At 39.7% G+C, this 21,549-nt stretch overlaps 1 protein-coding gene across 2 annotated transcripts in view; it reads left to right on the forward strand.

Annotated features, from left to right (window-relative positions):
* ADAMTS14 (ADAM metallopeptidase with thrombospondin type 1 motif 14) overlaps positions 1-21,549 on the forward strand; it is a 78,860-nt gene that overhangs the window by 48,245 nt on the left and 9,066 nt on the right. For both annotated transcript variants that reach the window (XM_060682252.2, XM_087871788.1), the window contains exons 10-19: positions 356-469; positions 2,262-2,410; positions 4,288-4,463; positions 6,095-6,228; positions 8,372-8,495; positions 11,191-11,274; positions 12,605-12,768; positions 14,917-15,082; positions 17,306-17,438; positions 19,745-19,952. In XM_060682252.2, coding sequence (XP_060538235.2) covers positions 356-469; positions 2,262-2,410; positions 4,288-4,463; positions 6,095-6,228; positions 8,372-8,495; positions 11,191-11,274; positions 12,605-12,768; positions 14,917-15,082; positions 17,306-17,438; positions 19,745-19,952 — 1,452 coding nt within the window. The remainder of the gene's footprint in view (positions 1-355; positions 470-2,261; positions 2,411-4,287; positions 4,464-6,094; positions 6,229-8,371; positions 8,496-11,190; positions 11,275-12,604; positions 12,769-14,916; positions 15,083-17,305; positions 17,439-19,744; positions 19,953-21,549) is intronic.

Below are 21,549 nucleotides of genomic sequence, written 5' to 3' on the forward strand. Positions count from 1 at the left end.
ACCAGGGGTTGAGCTTACTGGAGAAGTCATGAGCTTTTGAGATGAAGAAATAAGATCTTGCTTTGAATGAGGGAAATGTGGTTGGAAAAATCTATGCTGAACTCTTCAATTTGAATGTAATTCAAACCTATTGGATCAGGAGTTGTGCAAATAGCAGACAACAGATAACTTTAATAAATCCTTAATTTATGAGATTATTCTTCAGTGGATGCACACCATTTCTTTTTTAAAAACCCTGTAATAATGTAGAGCTTAAACTGCACTAAATTAAGGATAAAATATTGTTCAAAGCAAAATGCACTTGCCTTAAATGAAGAAAGAGCGATAAGCTTTAAGTGGTCTTTCTCCTTTTCAGTTCAGAACTTTTGACCCTTGCAAACAGCTGTGGTGCAGCCATCCAGACAATCCTTATTTCTGTAAAACGAAGAAAGGGCCACCTTTGGATGGAACGGAGTGTGCTTTAGGCCAGGTAGGTCTGCTGTTGAGTGGGATGTCAGTCTCATTTTAGATTAGATTAGATTAGAATTCTTTATTGGCCAAATGTGATTGGACACACAAGGAATTTGTCTTTGGTGCATATGCTCTCAGTGTACATAAAAAAGAAAAGATACATTCGTTAGTAGGAGGTGAACAGTTTTACATCCATATGGGGACAGACAGATGGACATGCTGTATGTCTTATGGGCCAAAATAGACAATGTTATACATTTTTTATCCTTTATCTCATACTCATATTTCTTTTCTTTTCAAATTGACAATACAAGTAGACCTCATTTAGCAACAGCTGAGACTGGCAACCCAATTGCTAAGTGTCACATCAAAAGGACGAAAAAGAGAGGGGAAGGAAATAAATTGATCAAATAATTAAACAGCAATATTAGTTATTACTTTTGATGAATTGATTAATAATTAATTGTTTTCAGTTTTAACCAATTAAGTTGATTAGCTGTTAAAGTTGTTTGCCTATGCAATTCATATACCCATAGCTCAAGGTCCAGGTTTAAAATGAATGTTAGAATGTGTGAGCAACCTCCACTCCCAGTTAGATGCAAAAAAAATGAGAGGGGAGGAGAGATGCTGGAGTTGCAGCTAAAGTCGTGGGATCCCCAGAACTTACTCCTGAAGTCAAAGGAGTAACTTCCTTACTTTTCTTATAGCCTTTCCCAAGCTTGGTATTTCTCACAGATGTGGATTTAACTTCTGCCATTCCTATTCTGGCATTTTGTTCAATTTGAGTGGCTGCAAATAATTAGGCCTTAATTTAATTTTTGAGTGCCTGAATCAGTTGGATGGGGCACGCATAGCAATATCGATACCATTTAGACTTATATACTGCTCCACAGTTCTTTACAGCCCTGTCTAAGCCTCTTTACAGAATCAGCATATTGCACCCACAATCTGGGTCCTCATTTTACACACCTCAGAAGGATAGAAGACTGAGTCAACCTTGAGCTGGTCAGGATCGAATTGCTGGCTGTGGGCAGAGTTAGCCTGCAGTACTGCATTCTAACCACTGTGCCATCACGGCTCATAAATAAATAATGATTGAAGTCTCACGTTCAACCACTTTTGCACATTTTCCTAGCACTTTGCACATTTTATTTTGCACTGACGGGTTTTCCTTGATATTCCCTGCAACACTGAAATGCTTCAGGTGACATCTCCTGGTTAGTAGGAAAAAGATGATTGTTGCTTTTTTAACGTATGGCTGTTTGCCGTTTGTACTTTGTGTTCGCTACGTTCATGGAAGATACACGTGAAGGTTTAATGCAGGGGTCTCCAAACGTGGTAAATTGTGGACTTCCATTCCCAGGATTCTGCAGTCAACCATGCTGGCTGAGGAATTCTGGGAATGGAAGTTCACAAGTCTTAAAGTTGCACAAGTTTGAAGTTTCCTGGTTTAATCCCTTCCCATGACATTCTTTTGGGTTTCCCACTGGAAAATATAGATGGGGGGGGGAAGTAAGGTACGGATAGGTGTCAGATGTTGTCGGATTGTGCCAAGATTCAGAGTTGGTGCTCTAGAAGTGATAAGGTTTTTTTCATGACTATCCTGTGCCACCCAGGCCCCCCCTGAGACCTCTCTTTATTGCTCCACAGTCATCCCTGTCTGCCTGACCAATGAAAGTGGGAGGAACAGATTCCGAACCCTATTGTAAAGCTGAGTGCTTCTGTGGCGGTAGAACTGCTCTCCTCACTAACACTGGACAGATATGAAGAGGCAGGTGTTCAGGTAACCCTTATTTCTTCTCCTGTTCCAGTGGTGTTTCAAGGGTCACTGCATCTGGAAGACTTCAGAACAACCTTACAGCCAGGATGGCGGCTGGAGTTCCTGGTCCAAATTTGGTTCCTGCTCCAGGACTTGTGGGGGTGGGGTGCGTTCCCGCAGCAGGAACTGCAACAGACCACCGTAAGTCTGGTTTTCCGTGGGATAAAGGTGTCAAGAGCACCTATTTAGGAGAGTAACTCTATATAGTTCCCTGAACTAGTGTGGGTGTGGATGCGCCTTTGAGTCAATGTGGACTGCTGACAACTTTTTTTTTTTTTTTAATTTGATTTATATGCCGCCCTTCTCCGGAGACTCAGGGCGGCTTACAATGTGCTCAGCAATAGCCTTCATCCTTTTGTATATTTATACAAAGTCAGCTTATTGCCCCCACAATCTGGGTCCTCAATTTACCTACCTTAGAAAGGATGGAAGGCTGAGTCAACCTTGAGCCTGGCAAAATTCGAACCTGCAGTAATTGCAGGCAGCTGGTTTTAATAACCAGCTTAATAACAGGTGCCTTAGACCACTGTACTACCAAGGCTTTTCCTGGATAAGTCTTTGTAATTTCCTGACTTCCTGGATAAGTCTCTGTAATTTTCTGGGCAAGATTTTGGAAGTAGGTTGTCATTGCCTGCTTCCTAGGGCTCAGAGAAAGTGACTGGCCTAAGATCACCCGTATGGCTTTGTGCCCAATGTGGGACTAGAATTTATGGTCTCCCAGTTTCTAACTGGTGCCTTAACTACTACACCAAACTGACTTTCTTCCCAATATCTTCTTCTTGTGCCATATCTACCATTGGATGTTGGCGACCATGTTGGTGTTCCTATCAAAAGTGCTGGTGAGTTTTGCCCAAACCAGTCCCTTAGATTTTGAAGCTATGATGTTCTTCTGCCTGGATCTCGTTTACCTTCAATCTTTCCCTGGAGGATTAAGTGAAGGATGCCATATTTTTCCGGGTGTTGCATCACATGTCCGAAATATTATAAATTTTGCTTTTTAATGATTTCGATGATTTCCCTTGGCTTTCCCAGGCGGCTTATTGCCTTCTCATTTCTGATTTTAATATAGCCAACAATAAAGAGAAGATTTTATGCTAAAAAAATCATAGAGCAATTCATAAATGCCAAAATATGAGAATATTCTCTCTTCCCCTTATGGCCTTTTGGTATATGACTGTCTACATTGTCAATTCTAACAAAATTAGATCTGTAAATATTGTGCATTTTGATGGGTGCACATAAATAAACAAAGATGTACAGCTAATATAAAACTAGAGCTGGAGAGTGGCTGCTTAGCTAAGCCAGTCTTAATTATCAGCAAAGATCTTTCTCAAGGTTAATTTCTTTATTCTATCCCATTCCTTTTGGGCATCATATTATAGTGGTCTGCTCCTATCTTCAGAGCAATGTTCAAAGAACAACAGATTTTCATTAGTTAGTTCCACAGCAGGAGGTGCTATTCTGTCTTCAGTGATAGGTGTATCCATCAGGAAATTTGGAGCAAATGTTCATTAATATGCTATATTCTGATTATGATAAATCAGTTCTACTTGTCCTCTTTAGTCAGAAGATAATCTGAGGATGATTCAGGCTAAGCCTATACTACTATATCTTCTTAGAGTTTATTGTTAATAATAAATACGCTTTACTTGCAAATGTTTCTACTTTTTTTAATACTGCATTTACATGCATTGTATGCCTCCTTTGAGATTTTTTTTTTAAAAAAAATAACAATGTAAAATACAGGTGTCAAACTCTCCGTGTCATGTTGCTGTCACGTGATGTTTCACGACGTTTTCCCCATTCACAGAGCTGGGGTGGGTGTGGCCTGGGTGTGACGCGTCCGGCCCATGGGCCGCCAGTTTGACAGCCGTGACGTAGAATATAATTTTTATTCATTTATATAAACCAACAAAAGAAAAAATTAAAATGAATGAAACCGAATGCCCTTCCTGCTTGCCTCGGGCTGCAGAATTTGAGTGCTCTGGCCTTTAATTGGCTCTTTATTTGTTTTCCAGCCCAGCTTATGGTGGCCGCCAGTGTCCAGGTGCTATGTATGAATATCAGGTTTGCAACGCCGAAGAGTGCCAAGGTCCCTATGAGGATTTTCGTGCTCAGCAGTGTACCAAGAGGAACTCTTATTACACCCATGAAAACGCCAAACACACCTGGCTCCCCTATGAGCATCCTGAGGGTAAATTTATTTATTTATTTATTTATTTATTTATTTATTTATTTATTTATTTATTTATTTATTTATTTATTTATTTGTTTGTTTGTTTGTTTGTTTGTTTGTTTATTTATTTATTTATTTATTTATTTATTTATTTATTTATTTATTTATTTATTTATTTATTTATTTATTTAAACTGCTCATCTCAACCAGTGACTCTGGGCGGCATGCATTACAAAACATAAAAACCAATTAGAACAATACAAATAAATATATATGGCAAAACTCTCACTGTAGATATAGAAACAATTACAAGTATGAAAATGAATTAAAATGGCAATACTTTTAAATACAGATTGGAAAAAAAAACCATGGGTTCAGAGAAGATATAATGTCTTCTCTATCATTGCATCAACCAGACTACAGCTTCTCCCTCAGGACTCCATGCCAACTGACAGAGCCAGATTTTAGGGGTGGGGAGAGTCCTCACCTCTGGCAGCAAGAAGTTTCAAAGGGCAGGGAAATATTTCTTCAATAGAAGAGAATATTTGTAGCTCAGGGTTGAACTGTGAGGTCTTTGGTGCTCTCTGAGCTTGGTGGGTTTTTTTGCAGGTGTTTCATTACCAAACTACGTAGCATCATCAGGGCACAGATGATGCGATGTTTATTCCCCTATGGCCTTGACCGTTACTTCCCTTTGAACAACAGAAACATGGGTCCTAATGCTTTTAACCCTATTTTTACAATAAAAAGTGCTATTCAAGCATAGGAAGAGCAATGAGTAAATTTGAAATCACTTGTTCTTTAAAACCGGAGAAATTCATTCCTTGTTCTTGTTAAAGAACTGTTACTGCAGTGACTGTAAAATGTATTACATTCACTTTGGTGACTTCTTCACGAGATGTCATCACCCCACCATATCCAAATGCCCTTTTGATTAATGACTGGTCCAGATTGGTATTGGTAAAGCCATAGCATTGATTGGTTATCTCCAAATATATTTATTGAAGAATATTTATGTTTCTATGATCCAGGTGTTCCATTTGCATATGCACCCATGGTTTAGGCCAGGGGTGTCAACTCAAGGCCCGTGGGCCGAATCCGGCCCGTGGTTGCTTAAATCCAGCCCATGGTGCCGGCCTGGAAACATCAAAGGACCAGCCTGTGGTGCCTCTGGCGGCTGAAAATGGGCTGCACGGCCCGTTTTTGGCCTCTTTTCAACTGGCAGAGTGCTGCAGGAGGCCATGGAGGGAGAAAATGAGGTGCCATGCACAGCCCCCCCCCCCCCCCGTGCCCTGTTTTGGCCAGTAAAGTGCTGCAGGAGGCAGTTCAGGCTGAAAACGGGGCAGAGGGGGCTGCACGCACCCCCCTACACTCCATTTTGGCTGGCAGGATGCTGCAGGAGGCATTCATCCCATCTCCCTCCCACCACCATCATCCTGGCTCGCGGAAGAGAAGTACAATGCTGATCCGGCCCTCAAAGAAATCCAGTTTGCAAAGAAGGGAGGATTGATAGGAGGAAGAAACCATCATAGTTTGGTTTCCTTGATTCCCAGGAAGTTGAATTGTAAATACTGAGTTCCACTTTGCATCTCAATTATCAGAATATAGAACCAATCTTTTCCATGTATTTCACTTTTTTTTTCCTGCAGATGCCCAGAAATGTGAACTGATTTGCCAGTCTGAGGAAACTGGGGATGTGGTATTTATGAATCAGGTTGTTCACGATGGTACCAGGTGCACCTACAGAGACCCATACAGTATCTGTGTAAGGGGTGAATGTGTGGTATGTAACTTGCAGGTCCATTCAAGTTTTAGAAACTTTTCTGAAGGACTTATAATAGATATGTGACAGACGTTCTCTGTTTTCAATGCCAGCAGTGGCCATGATAACTGGGAAATTCTTAAAGTTATACAGGTAGTTCTTGACTTAGGACCACATTTGAACCCCAAATTTCCATTGCTAAGCAAGGCAGTTGTTAAGTGAGTTTTGCCTCTTTTTACAAGCCACAGTTGTTGAGTGAATCATGCAGTCATTTAGTAAATCTGGATTCCCCCATTGACTTGGCTTGTTGGAAGCCAGCTGGAAAGGTTACAAAAAATGATCACATGACCTTGGGACAGTACAACTGTCATAAATACAGGTAGACTTCAACTTACGACCACAATTGAGCCCAAAATTTGTTGCTAAGTGAGAAATTTGTTAAGTAAGTTTTGACCCATTTTACGACTATTCTTGCCACATTTGTTAAGTGACAACACCGAAGTTGTTAAATTAATAACATGGTTGTTAAGTGGCTTCCCCATTGACTTTGCTTGTCAGAAGGTCGCAAAAGGGGATCACATGAACTGGGGACACTGCAACCATCATAAATGTGAGTCAGCTATCGAGCATCCGAATGTAAATCATGTGACCATGGGGATGCTGCAACAGTCGTAAGTATGAAAAATGGTTATGCGTCCCTTTTTCCAGTGCTGTTGCAACTTCGAATGGTCACTAAATGAACTGTTGTAAGTGAAGGACTACCTGTGCATGCCAGTTGCCAAGTGCCCAAATTTTGATCACATAATTGTAGGGATGGTGCAACAGCCACGTGGGAAAAAATGTTAATTTTTTCAGTACCGTTGTAAATTACCAAACGAATGGTTGTGTCGAGGACTTACCTGTATCACCACTACTACCTGGAAAGCCCTGGTTGAAAGTCTGCTCAACAATGATGATTTAAACACATTCCACATGAGCTGTGGTGGCGCAGTGGTTAGAATGCAGTACTGCAGACTACTTCTGCTGACTGCCGGCAGTTTGGCAGTTTAAATCTCATCGGCTCAAGATTGACTCAGCCTTCCATCCTTCCACGGTTGGTAAAATGAGGACCCAGATTGTTGGGGGAAATATGCTGACTCTGTAAACTGCTTAGAGAGGGCTGTAAAAACACTGTGAAGCGGTATATGAGTCTTAAGTGCTATTGCTAGTGCTATTTATAACGTCTTGCTCCTCAGTTGCAGAATTCAGCAGTTTCTGCCTTCCAAGGAATCATTTCACCCAACCAAGATCTAGGTTTTATTGAAAGCAGATTAGGGATACAGAAGATATATTCACAAACATATATATAGATGGATAAATCCAGAGCCTGGATAGCTCAGCAGACTAATGCATTGTAATTTAACTCCAGCTGTTTGCAATTAGTAAGTTCGAATCTTGCCAGGCTCAAGGTTGACTCAGCCTTCCATCCTTTCTAAGGTAGGTAAATTGAGGACCCAGTTTGTGGGGGCAATAAGCTGACTTTGTAAAAACATACAAAAGTATGAAGGCTATTGCTTAACACATTGTAAGCCGCCCTGAGTCTCCGGAGAAGGGCGGCATATAAATCAAATTAAAAAAAAAAAAGATCTTCCCAAGAAATGTGCAGCAGCAGAAGAAGTGTAAGGTACATCTGTAGTCCCAGTTATGAAAAGCCACTGCCGTATACAACAAATGAGCAAATTGTGTACTTAAAGCAAAATATCCATAATCTGTTTTAATAGAATAGAAAATGCAAGGCATAGGAGTAAACCAAATGAGGAACATCTGAAAGAAATATATTGGCAAACCAGGAAATGAAATTATATAGATTATTTTTATTTTAAAATATGTTTTATTGATTTGTGAGGCTCCTTTAAAATGTAAACGAAAGTAGGCTTTTTTGGTTAAATCTGATCATCGGATGGTTGCCCACAAAGTAAATCAATGCTGGCTGGGGAATTCTGGGAATTGAAGTCCACACAGCTTAAATTTGAGATACACTGAAGTATATCATCCTGTCATAAAGAGAGAAATAGTTAATGGTACTCTGCAAGGTCTGTACTGAGTTCATTCAGAGGATTGCCATTTTGAATTTGCATCCTTAACCCCATTTCTTAATTCTGTATTTTTCTTCTTCAAATGGCAGCATGTTGGATGCGACAGAGAAATTGGCTCTCTGAAGGAGGATGACAAGTGTGGTGTCTGCGGGGGTGACAATTCCCATTGTAGAACAGTGAAGGGGACTTTGGTCAAAACCCCCAAGCAGTCAGGTGAGAATGGAAGAACAAATGCTACTTGAAAAGGTAATGATAGTGGATTTAGTATCACAATTAAAGGTAAACACTGTCTTCTATTCTTCAGCATATGCTTATAGTCTTGGCATACCGCAGCAGTTCTTTAACATCAATAAGGGGCTTCAGTCCTCTTTAAATTTTTTTGAGGTCTTGATAGTTATGGGAGATAATAATATAATCAGCTCTTGGAAACTGTAGGGCAGAGGTGTCAAATTCAAAGCCTTAAGCTTAAATCTGGCGTGTAGAAAGGATCAGCCTGCAGTGCCTCTGGCAGCCAAAACGGGCATGGGGCGGAGGGGAACTGCAGCACTCTGCCTGCCAAAATGGGGCACGGGGATGCACATGAGGCCCCCCTGCACCCCATTTTCAGATCTGGACAGCCTCCTGCAACACTATGCTGGCCAAAACGGGGTGTGGGGGCATCCGGGTTTTGGCCAGCAGGGTGCTGCAGGAGGCATCTGTCCCGTCTCCCTCCCCTCCCCCCCCGGGCCAGCCCGTGGAGAACTACAATGCTGATCTGGCCCTCGAAGAAATCCAATTTGACACCACTGCTATAGGGAAAACCTAGGGGCAATTGGCAATAATATGAAAATGGCTGCCACTTATGATATTTGGAATTTTTCCCATCTAACTGGTCTAGCTAACCACTCTGGCCATCCACACTATCATTTCTTGATTGTTTACAAATGCAACCCTGTTTAGATGTTCTTGAGATCAGCCAAAGTCAGCTAGATCCTGCCAGCTACTTTGGATAGAAAGCCAAACATGGACGTCAACAGCAATGAATAACACTTTTTTACCGGTAGTTGTGACAGCAAACTGCTTTTAGGACACCTTGGCATGATTCAGGTGATATTCAAGAAAATTTGAAGTACCTAGAGAAAGTAGCAGGCTTTTGGAAAAAAAGACAATTAGAAAAGTTCAGTAGCAGACATGGTTGGTAGTTATAGGTAGTCTGAAATGGTAACCTCTGAGTGGAGGTCTGAACTGAGTTATTACAAGTGAACTCAATTGTAAGTAAAAGTTTAGCCAATTGTTTTGCTGATAATTTCTAGAGATATAGCTCTAAGGTAGCATTTGTCCTCTTTCTCCAGCAGAATATGGGTGACGGGCAGAAAACAAATGGAAGTTTACATCCAGTAGTTAAAATGGAACTTTCCAATAAAATGCTATGATTCTAGGACCTGTGTAAAAAAATGAAATTAATGAGCAAAGATGCAGTTTTTTAAGATGCATTATAATTTATATGTTGAAGCATCAATCTTTTGTTAAAATGGAAAAAAAAGAACTAACCTGGCTTGTATGAGCCTGTGAGAAGTTTATAAATGTCCCACATTCTTGTGATTAATTCAGACCACTCTAGGGCATTCTGTGCCTTTCAGGAATCAGTAGTGATGCTAACAAGCCTCCTTCATGCCAAAATTTCCTTAAAATAAAATAAAAATGTACGTTCATGGGAAATATTATTCATCAATCTCTGAAAGATTTAAGTGGCAGCCTGTAGTAGGGTAGTACTATATTTTCAAACTTAATTCCCATATTGGCAATTAAGGCAGCTAGATATTAGAGTGGTATAGAGATGATACCACTCTAATGCCAGAAAGCGAAGAGGAACTAAAGAGCCTTCTGATGCGGGTGAAGAAGGAGAGTGCAAAAGTTGGCTTGAAACTCAACGTTAAGAAAACTAAGAACATGGCTCCTGGCCCTCTCAATTCCTGGCAAATAGATGGGGAAGAAATGGAGGTAGTGACAGATTTTATTTTCCTGGGCTCCAAGATCACCCACATGGGAATTACAGCCAAGAAATAAAAAGACACTTGCTCCTGGGAAGGAAAGCTATGGCAAAGTTAGACAGCATACTAAAAAGCAGAGACATCACCCTGACAACAAAAGTGCATATAGTCAAGGCTATGGTTTTCCCAGTTGCAATGTATGGTTGTGAAAGTTGGACCATAAGGAAGGCTGAGCGTCAAAGAATTGAAGCCTTTGAACTATGGTGCTGGAGAAGACTCCTGCGAGTCCTGTGGACTGCAAGGTGATCAAACCGGTCAGTCCTAGAGGAGATCAACCCTGACTGCTCTTTAGAAGGCCAGGTCCTGAAGATGAAACTCAAATACTTTGGCCATCTAATGAGGAAAGACTCACTGGAGAAGAGCCTAATGTTGGGAACGATTGAGGGCAAAAGAAGAAAGGGACGACAGAGAATGAGGTGGTTGGATGGAGTCACTGAAGCAGTCAGTATGAGCTTAAATGGTCTTTGGGGGATGGTAGAGGACAGGAAGTCCTGTGGAAAAGTTGTCCATGGGGTCGCGATGGGCCGCACACGACTTTGCAACTAACAACAACAAATATTCATGACTCTTAACCCTTGATTCAGGAAGTAGCTTATTCATAGAAGTCTCTCAAACATGTGACCGAGGAATAAAGGCATATAAGCACAGAAGATTTGCTCACTATGATATGCAGAAATCAAAGCTTTAAATTATTATTTTTTCCTTCAAACTGTTTGTAATCAATGCATACTTGGTCATTTTCTTTATGGTCATGAAAGACACCAGATCTGGGTTAACATAACAGTTCTTTGTAGCCTAGAAACTGCTGGTTCCTGGCTTCATTTTTTTAATATTTAGCACTCATTTTAAATATGGTTTATTTCTTTTGTAATTTTCAGGAGGTGCTCTGAAAATGTTTGAGATTCCAGTAGGTGCCAGGCATGTCCAAATTGAGGAGATGGAGCCTTCGTCCCATACAATTGGTAAGAACAGATTGCCTAGGAAACAGTTGTAGGGATGTTTAATGCTCATCAAAAAATAGAAGGGTTGAATCTAGTCAAAATTAAAGTTAAAATAAAGCAGATATTTAATTGACACAGTGATTAAGAGCCTTGATAGTACAGTGGTCTAAGCACCCTGTTATTAACACAGCTGCCTGCAATTTACTGCTGGTTCGAATCTCTCCAAGGCTCAAGGTTGACTCAGCCTTCCATCCTTTCTAAGGTAGGTGAAATGAGGACCCAGTTTGTGGGGGCAATAAGCTGACTTTGTATAAAATATACAAAGGTATGAAGGCTATTGCTTAAAGCATTGTAAGCTGCCCTTAGTCTCCGGAGAAGGGCGGCATATAAATCAAATTAAAAAAAAAAATTCATCGAGGCTGATTTTTGGCTGAGTAAATGGTTTTTCCAAAGGCTGCCTTTGCATTCAGCCAATTAATATTTTTAAGCAGTTTCTTTATACCCTATGCCTACTTTATCCAGTTGTCATATCCAAAATATAAATAGGCACTGCAAGATTGACTTCTGCATTTATTAAAGTAGACAATATACACAAGAGTTAATTTTATGTCAGTAGCATTTCAGTCCCTAGTGACTGTATGGACAAATAGCTTCTAACAACGACAACAACAAACTTTCAATATAATAGAATAGAAAAAATTGTCTCCACCTAGCATTTTGAAGGAGACTGAGAAAAGTGGCTTGCATATTCTACTGCTACTAGGAATTTCTAATTAAATTATAGAGAAAACATGCTTTTTCACTGCACTGTATCCCCTTCTTCCTAAAGTACATTGGTTCTCATAGTTAGTACAGGACAGAGTGCATATACCACATTATGTTGTTTTATAGGTGCAAAAAAAAAAAACCATAAAAAAAAACCAACCCAAAACACCCAAAACCCTGAAATGGCTGCAGATTTAAACCAATAATCAAAAAACATTTAACAGGGAAAACATGTTCCTTTATGACTTCAGGGCTTTCTATACTTAAACAATGCCTATATCATTTTCCTCTCTTCCTTTTGAAGGATGTTGGTGAGAGTCATAATCCAAATAACGTCAGGCACAAGAAATCAGGACCTAGGACAGAGTTCAAAAGTACTACCAGTTAATTTCATGCTACCTATACACAAGAATCTGAGCTACTAATGGTCAAGGAAAATTGGCGCTAGATAAGATCCATGGAATTTTGGGGGGTTGCACTTAGATCTCTTGTGGGAGCCTAGTGACTCCAAACTGATGATCTGTTTGACCCCGCCCTCAGACCCAGCCTGATCATCTGCTACAAATAATTTCTTTTCCTTTTCTAGCTGTTAAGAACCAAGCCTCTGGTGACTTCATTATCAACCCCAGCATCAAAGTTGTCAAGAACCATACCTTTCTAAAGGTGGGTTTGGAATGGGAATACACCACCGAGAATGGCAAGGAAAGCTTGAGGACTAGTGGCCCCCTCCATAAAGCTATCAATGTTCTGGTAAGTCCTGAGGACACCTCAGTCTCCCACACATCTATCCAAGAAAAGCACAAATATTGTTTTTTTGTTTGGAACCAGGATGGGAGAACAGCAGCCTGCAAATCATTAGCATCACTTTCTGTGGTCCTTCCCAGCTTCCCTCAAAGGGTGTGGGACTGAAAGTTTGGATTCCAGTTCTTTTGCTGTTTTGGAGGTAGAGGGAGGTGAGGTATCCTTGTTGCTGTTCTGAGCAAGTGGAAGAGAACTACTTAAGCTGCGGTGGCCCTGTGGTTAGAATGGAGTAATGCAGGGTATTTCTGCTGATTGCCGTCTGCCAGAAGTTTGGCAGTTTGAATCTCACCAGGCTCAAGGTTGACTCAGCCTTCTATCCTTCAGTAAAATGAGGAGCCAGATTGTTGGGGGCGATATGCTGACTCTGTAAACTGCTTAGAGAGGGCTGTAAAAGTACTGTGAAGCGCTATGTAATTGCTACTTCCCTCTTCTGTTTGCTGTTCTGTCCCATCTACAGATAGTCCTCAGTTTATGAACCACAATTGGAACCAGGATTTCCATTACTAAGCAAGGCAGCTCCTACGTTGAGGCGTGCCTAATTTTACAAGCTTTTTTTTTTTTTTGCCACTGTGAATCACTGAAGTTGTTAAGTGGATCACATGGTTATTAAGCAAACTCAGCTTCCCCCATTGACTTTGCTTGTCAGAAGCCAGCTGGGAAGGTCACAAATGGTGATCACATGAATCTGGGACGCTGCAACTGTCATAAATACACGCCAGTTGCCAAGAGCCCAAATTTTGATCATGTGACTGTAGTGATGCTATGACAGATATAAGTGTGAGGGTGAGCCGTAAGTCACTTTTTTTTTTAACGCTGTTCTAACTTTGAAGGTCGCTAAATGAATGGTTGCAAGTCAAGGACCACTTTATATTAAAGAAGAAAAGGCCATTTTTTTTTCTTATCAGTAGAGGGAGCTATGACACTGATAGTCTCCATACCATAGTCCCTATCCACCCTCTTATGACATTGAACTCCCCGGCAGTAATACAATAATGAATTTATAATAGATTTTTAAAAGATGTTACACTCATTAGGGAGCGCACTTCTCAAGATGCCTATACAAATCACAATTAAACAGCCCTGAAGTTAAATAAAAGTTGTGTACACTAAAAGTTGTGTTTTGGCAATAAATCTCTGAAGCCCATCTCTGTTGATTTTGTATGTGCGTATTTGTGTGCTTGCATGCTTGCACGTGTGCACCTTTGAGTCCATTTTTGACTCCTGGTGACTGTTTGGACCAGGGATCTCCAACCTTGGCAAGTTGAAGCCTGGCGGACTTCAACAACCAGCAAAGCTGGCTGGGGAATTCTGGGTGTTGAAGTCCTCCAGGCTTAAAGTTGCCAAAGTTAGAGACCCCTGGTTTGGACTAATTTGTACAAGTTTTCTTGGCGATCTTTTTTTTTCCCCCAATAAAAATCTTTTATTTCTCCTAAACATACATAAATGTACTATCTCTTAGCCATTATTAAACATGCACATTATCTTTTGACTTTCATATTAGTTCATTCTTCATCCTAAAAATTTAGAGCATACTCGGAGTTGCTCTTCTACCATTCCATATCTCCCTTATTTCACAACAACCCTTCCTCTCCTTCTCCCCCTTTCCCTTCCCTCCCTTCTTCTATCCGTTTTCACTTTCTTCTTTCCTCCTCTCCTTCCCCTCCTCTCCTTCCCCTTCCTTTCCCCCACTCCTCCCCTCTTCCTCCCTTTCTAACCCTCTCTCCTACTCTTATTTCCCCTCCCTTTCTTCTTCTCCTTTTCCCTTTCTTCTGTCCCTCTGGCAAGCTTTTTCAAAGCTGGTTTGCCATTGCCTTTTTCTCAGAGCTGAGACAGAGGGACTGGTCTAAGATCAACCAATTGGCTTTGGCTTAAGGTGGGACTAGAACTCTCTCTTAGTTTCTGGCCTGTTGTCTTAACCACCTCACCAGACTAGCTCTCCATCCATCTCTGCTGAACATGGCAACTAGTTCAGAATCCTTGTACACGGTTGTCAGTTAAGCAAGCGTTGGTGAAACAACTGTCCAAAAAGTTAGGGAGGAAGGCAGGAAGAACATAAAGGAAGCATTTTCTTTGTTATCCTGTTTCCTTTGATTCCAGGTCATCCCACAAGATGATAGTTCCAAAAGCAGCTTGATGTATAAGTACATAATTCATGAAGATCTTCTCCCTGTCATCGGAAACAATAATGTCCTTCTTGAAGAAACGGATATCTACGAGTGGGCTCTTAAGGGCTGGTCTCCGTGCTCAAAAGCTTGTGGTGGAGGTATTATTCTCTCTGTGCTTAGAACTACTTTCCATATGCAAGCTTGTCCTGGAATGGCCCAGCTCAGATGGGTCTATATTTAAATATGTAAGGGAATTCCTTTCTAGAAAAGGCACTGGATGATGAACAATGAAGACGACAGGATCTGGAGTATCAGACAAACATTAAATGGAAGAAAAAAGTTTACAATTTTCTACATTTCTTTCTTTAAAAAAAACCCTTCTATTTACTTTTAGAGTTGTATTCAAAAATACAATTCCCCCCCACACCTCCCGAAAGGATAATAAGGCAAACAAAAATTAAAAAAAGATATACAAGCACAATGAGATTGAACAAACATTTCAAAGTAACATTTGGGCAGTGGTGAAATCCAAATTTTTTTACTACCAGTTCTGTGGGCGTGGCTTGGTGGGTGTGGTGTAAACCGGTTTTACTACCGGTTTACTATCGGTTTACTACTGATCCCATTGTGAACTGGTAGTAAAGGTAAGTAGAACCCACCCCTGCTATGATTCTATGTCCTATGTAATAATTAATCTATTAATCTATATATATATATATATATAAATGGTTGTGTGTGTGTATGTTCCAGCATAACTCTGGAACACCTCAAGCAATTTCAACCAAATTTGGTACACAGATGACTTACTCTCTGGAAAGAAATACTGTGGGGGTAAGACACCCCTAATACCTCTCAGTGTGTCTATGTCTGTGTGTATATGTCCCAGCATAATTCTGGAACGCCTGGGCCGCTGAAATGAAAAGGAATGAATTATATCTATAGTGTCAAATCACAGTACTTTTGACAGTGATACTGTGTATTTTGGATTCAAGTTCTGTTAAGATACAGCCTGTTGTGCCTTAAAATGGCTTCTACTGTACAGCACATGGTAACGGCTTCACAGTACTCCACAAGGGGGCTCCCTTTGATAAGGAGGATTGGTTCTTAAGAAAACAAGCACCCTAGGCCCTCAGCTTCAAGCAAAGAGGGCAAGTTGTCTCGGGAGGTGCCTGCTAATACAGATAATCACCTCAAAGGCTGTTCCCTGTAGAATTTTTCCCAGACTGTTGGCCAGGGCAATTAGGTCGCTAATTCTCACCACAGTGGTTGAGCCAGTCCTTTTCCTGTCTAATACAAGATTGTGATAAATAAATGCCTGGGCAACGCTGGATTAACAGCTAATAGCCAATATAATATGAATCAAGTCTTGTGGTTGTATGATCTTATTGCCATCAGGATTTTTCTAGGCAAGCTGTCCCATTGTTTAATTGTTCTCAGTGTCAGAAAACATCCACCCATTGCTTTTTGTAGTGAGAAACAGCTGGTAATATCTGCAAAGTGATGGAGCCCTTTTAGAGAGAGTTACGGTTCCTTACAGGACCCATCTGGCACAACATATTCCCCATTAATCAAGAAATGAATGAATGAATGAATGAATGAATGAATGAATGAATGAATGAATGAATGAATGAAAAATGCCCGACATAAAAACAAAGGAGTTTTTGAAAAGCTCAATCTGAATGTGCTGACTCAAGCTTGTTTTTTTCTAATATTGCAACTACAAAATTTGATTTCCAAGAATAAGCTTTGGGAACACCCATACTAATCCCAGATAGTAGTTAAGATTTGGGATGAATTGTGGGGCTTTTGTTGTCATTGTGGATGACCTTGTTAGACTGGCATTTTGCATTCCTATGCCCAAACATACCATTGAAAAATACATTAGGGATAAGAACAAAATACATGCTGGTTCAAAATCTGTCATTTCAAGAGCAGGGCTCCCCCAACCTTTAAACAAGGGCATGAATCTGATAAAACCAGATATATTCTTTTTTTTTTTTTTTATCAAAACACTTAATTTGGCTATCTCTGCTAGTTCCATCACTTTTTCCATCCATTATTCCGTTGTGGAGATTGACACAGCGTTCCATTTTTGCAGATAAAGAATTCTTGCTGCAATCCACATATACAGGAACAAAATTCCCATTTTTATTTTTATTTTTTGCAAGTTCTTTATGGGCTAGCTTCCTAAAAGGAAAATCTCTGGTTTCAGTTTTATATTCATTTTAGGAATCTTCTGCATTAAAATACTCAGCTCAACAATACTCAATAAAAATACTTTCTTTTACCATTGGTCCACCAAAAAGGATAAAGCATTCCTTCTTTGCAATTGCATTTCCAACATGCATTTGAAATGCCTTTATCCTTCTGTGATCTTACAGGAATACAATATGCCAAGTATGGATGCCGGAGGAAGAATGATAACCGAATGTTACACCGGAACTTTTGTGGCAATGAAAAGAAACCGAAGCCAATCCGCAGAAGGTGTAACGTGCAAGAGTGCTCTCAACCAATGTGAGTGCTGCTTTCTTTTTTTAAAAACAGTTTATATATTTTCACATTACACACATACGTAAGTGCTTAATGAACAGCATATTGCCTGGATCAGTTTATTTTTGTGCAATAATACTCTTCCCACTCCTAATTTCTGCCTCTACTATCCAACCATTTATAAAAGCAAGTCCCATGTTCGAAAATACTCTGTGTCTTCTTTTTCTTTTTAATGTCGATCTATCCATTTCTGCGCAATCTAAATTTGTTTTTCATTACATCATCTTCTGTGGGCATTTCCTTATTTTTCCAATACTGTGCATAAACAATTCTTGCTGCTTTCAAACCATGTAATAAATATAGGTTCCCTTTATCATATTTTTCAGGTATTACGCCTAGCAAAAATATTTCTGGTTTATAATCTATGTGAGTGCTGCTTTCATTAACAGGACAGGTGGTCCTCGATTTACAACCTTCCATTTAGTGATCATCCAAAGTTAAAACAGCACCAGAGGTGGAATTCGCATAATTTACCTACCGGTTCGCCCAGCAGCGAAAATGTGAGCATGCATGTGCTTTGCTTCCACACATGCACTTTGCTCGCTCGCGTGCCTTCCGCACATGCGCCCGGCTTTAAAAAACATGCCTAAATAGGACAGCATAGAGCTGTAAGTGGGCGGGCCCACCCGCGAGGGTAAGTGGGGGGCCCACCCATGATTTCTGCTACCGGTTCCCCTGAACCGGTCCGAACCAGCTGAATACCACCTCTGAACAGCACTGAAGAAAAAGGGACTTATGGCACTTACGACTGTTACAGCATCTCCACAGTATATAGTACACTTGCAGCATGATGGAGCCATGCAGTCGCCATTTGTAACCTTCCCAGCAAAGTCAATAGGGGAAGCCAGATTCGCTTAACAACCTCACGGTTCACTTAACGATTGCAGTGAATTGCTTAACCACTGTGGCTAAAAGGTGGTAAAATGGGACAAAACTCAATTGACTCTCTTGATTAGCAATGGAAATTGTGGTCATAAGTTGAGGACTACCTGTATTGCTACAGAGGAGAGAGAACCTGTGTGTTACAATTTGCGAAACTCTATTGTCCATTCATATCAGCATTTCTTTATTCACCTAAATATGTATAACAAGCCTAACTTGCAAGCTTACATAAATGTGTATAAGTAGCATTTCTGGAAGATTGGTGAAAAATCTTGGATGCCAGTCCCAATGAGAGGGAGAAAGAAATCAGTGGTTTTTTTTTTTATTGTATAAATACATAGAGGACAAATTAAATTACTGAGAAATTAATCTTTATATGTATTATAAGAAAATATATTTTCAATGGACAATTTCCTTCCCCCTGGTTCACAGGGTATAATATTTTTGCAAGACATTGTAGGACAAAATTGCAAATTAGCAATTTTCTTGAATACCAAGAAAAATGTAGTTCTAGTTGTGAATATTAAGAGCAAGTACCCATGCAGCTATAACTTTTTGTAAAAGTTTTTTGTTGTTGCCAGCAATAAAGGATTATTTTCTAGTTATCCTTCCTTATTCCTGAAAATCAAATCATTGTTTCCTAAATTTGATGAGGTTAAATGGAGTTCTGTTTAAGGAGTTCCTTGTTGACTGGGAAATTCTAAGGGTTGAAGAATGTCTTAAAGATGGTGATGTTGAAAACCACTAGTCTAGATTATGTGAGCTCCCAAATACAATCTGAAAAACAGATAGTCCTCAATTTATGACCACAATTGAGCCCAAAATTTCTGCTGTTAAGTGAGACATTTGTTAAGTGAGTTTTACTCCATTTTGCAAACTTTGTTGCCACAGATCAGTGAATCACTGCACTTGATAAATTAATAACATATCGTGTTTCCCCGAAAATAAGACCCTGTTTTATACTTTTTTGAACCCTGAAATAAGTGCTGGGCCTTATTGCCATGCACTCAAAAGCCCGATTGGGCTTATTATCAGGGGATGTCTTATTTTGGGAGAAACAGGGTAATCGTTAAATAAATCTGTCTTCCCCATTGACTTTGCTTATCAGAAGATCACAAAAGGTGATCACATGACCTTGGGACACAGCAACGGTCATAAATATGAACCAGTTGCCAAGCATCTGAATTTTAATCACATGACCACAGGGATGCCACAGAGGTCATAAGAGTGAAAAACGGTCATAAATCACTTTTTTTCAGTGCCGGTCACTAAATGAACTGTTGCAAGTCGAGGACTACCTGTATTATCCCAGTTGACATTGGTCAGAAAGAATTAGGACATTAATTGTTAGGAATTCACAATCCTGTTTTTTGCTGTTCTCTTGGCAGCTGGGGAACTGAGCAGTGGGGTGCTTGCAGTAAATCCTGCGGCAAACTTGGGGTCCAGGCCAGAGTGGTGCAGTGCATACAACAGCTACAGAATGGTACCAACCGGACCATGCATTCAAAGTACTGCGCAGGAGAGAAACCAGATACTCGGAGGCCTTGCAGCCGCATCCCGTGTCCTGCCCAATGGAGGACAGGGGCTTGGTCTCAGGTAAGGTATCAGTCACATATGGTCCCATCGCTGCCTTAACAGCTTATGGAGGTACTGGATCTGGCATCTCTTCCTCCCGCAGGTACTCATGAAATGGAGACGAAAAAGAGGCTTTGTTTTAATAATCTCAAAACATCCTGTCCCAACATTTGGAGGTTGCTTTGTTTCCCCAAAACAAAATGCAAAATGTTTTTGACAGTTTTGAACCTAGGAAACATAGGAACAGAGGTTATAGGTGAGCCATGTTAGTATATGGTGATAAAATAAGAAATCAACAGTCTAGTAGCATTTTATAAGTCTATATATATATATATATATATATATATATATATATATATATATATATATATATATATATAATTTTATAAAAGAAGGAAACAAATAACAGATATACAGATAGTAATAATGAGAATACACATAATTACAACCATACGTATAATTATTTTAGCTCATTTATGATCATATTAATTATGCTTGTAATTGTTTATAATTATAAGCATAAATAATACGATCATAAATGAGCTAATATAATTATATATTATATTATAATTAAATATAACATTCATATTTTACTTACTTATAACAATAATCTTTTTTCATCTAATTTTACCTCTTATCTCTAACCATTGATAAAACCTATTCCACGTTGAATAGTACTCTGTATCTCCTTTATCTTTTATTTTCAATGTCAATGTATCCATCTCTGCACAGTCCAATATTTTCTGAATTATGTTTTCATCTGGTGGGGTGTTCTCATTTTTCCAATATTGTATATAAATAAAAAACTATATGTGTGTGTGCATGTATAAGTAATGTGTATATATGTATATATGTGTGTGTATGTATGTGTGTATGTATGTATGTGCGTGTGTGTGTGTGTGTGTGTATATATATATATACACACACACACACACACACACACACACACACACACATACATACACGCACACACACACACACACACACACGTGTGTGTGTATATATATATGGAGAGGCATAATCTTTTATGAATTGCAACCTACTTGTTAATTTGTTAATTGGGTCAGGAAATGCCTGCTCCCTTCTTTTCACTCCATAACCAGAACTAATGAGGTAGCAATTCCTAAAATCCAGTTTGCAAAAAAAAAAAAAAAAAAAAAAAAGGCAAAAGAACAAAAATTGATAATTTTTTGGTGGTGGGGAAACTTAAGGTACATCCTCTTGTGTTGTCTTTCTCAAATTCAGTAACAAATATATCCTCCTTCTGCTCTGGGGATAGACAGATTGAAAATAATATAAAGAGAGATTAGTAGGCTGGCTCTCTTTTCACCCTCTTTGTTTCTTCTTTTTAAAAAAGACCCTAATCTCTCATTTTTTAAATCAATTGCTAGTTCCAGAGGCAGAAGATGTTCTGCAGAAAATGAATTCCAGTCAGGCAATTTAATACAAATGCGGTCTTCTTCAAAAAAAGGCTTTGATGTACTGTACTTTTCGGAGTATAAGACACACCTTCCCCCCAACCCCTAAAAGAGTACATTTTATAGCCATGATGGTGAACCTATGGCATACGTGCCACAGGTGGCATGCATAGCCATATCAGTGGGCACGCGAGCTCAAC

This window comes from Pantherophis guttatus, chromosome 6 (assembly GCF_059756535.1).
Source record: "Pantherophis guttatus breed Tessera chromosome 6, ASM5975653v1, whole genome shotgun sequence".
Classification (NCBI taxonomy): Eukaryota; Metazoa; Chordata; class Lepidosauria; order Squamata; family Colubridae; genus Pantherophis; species Pantherophis guttatus.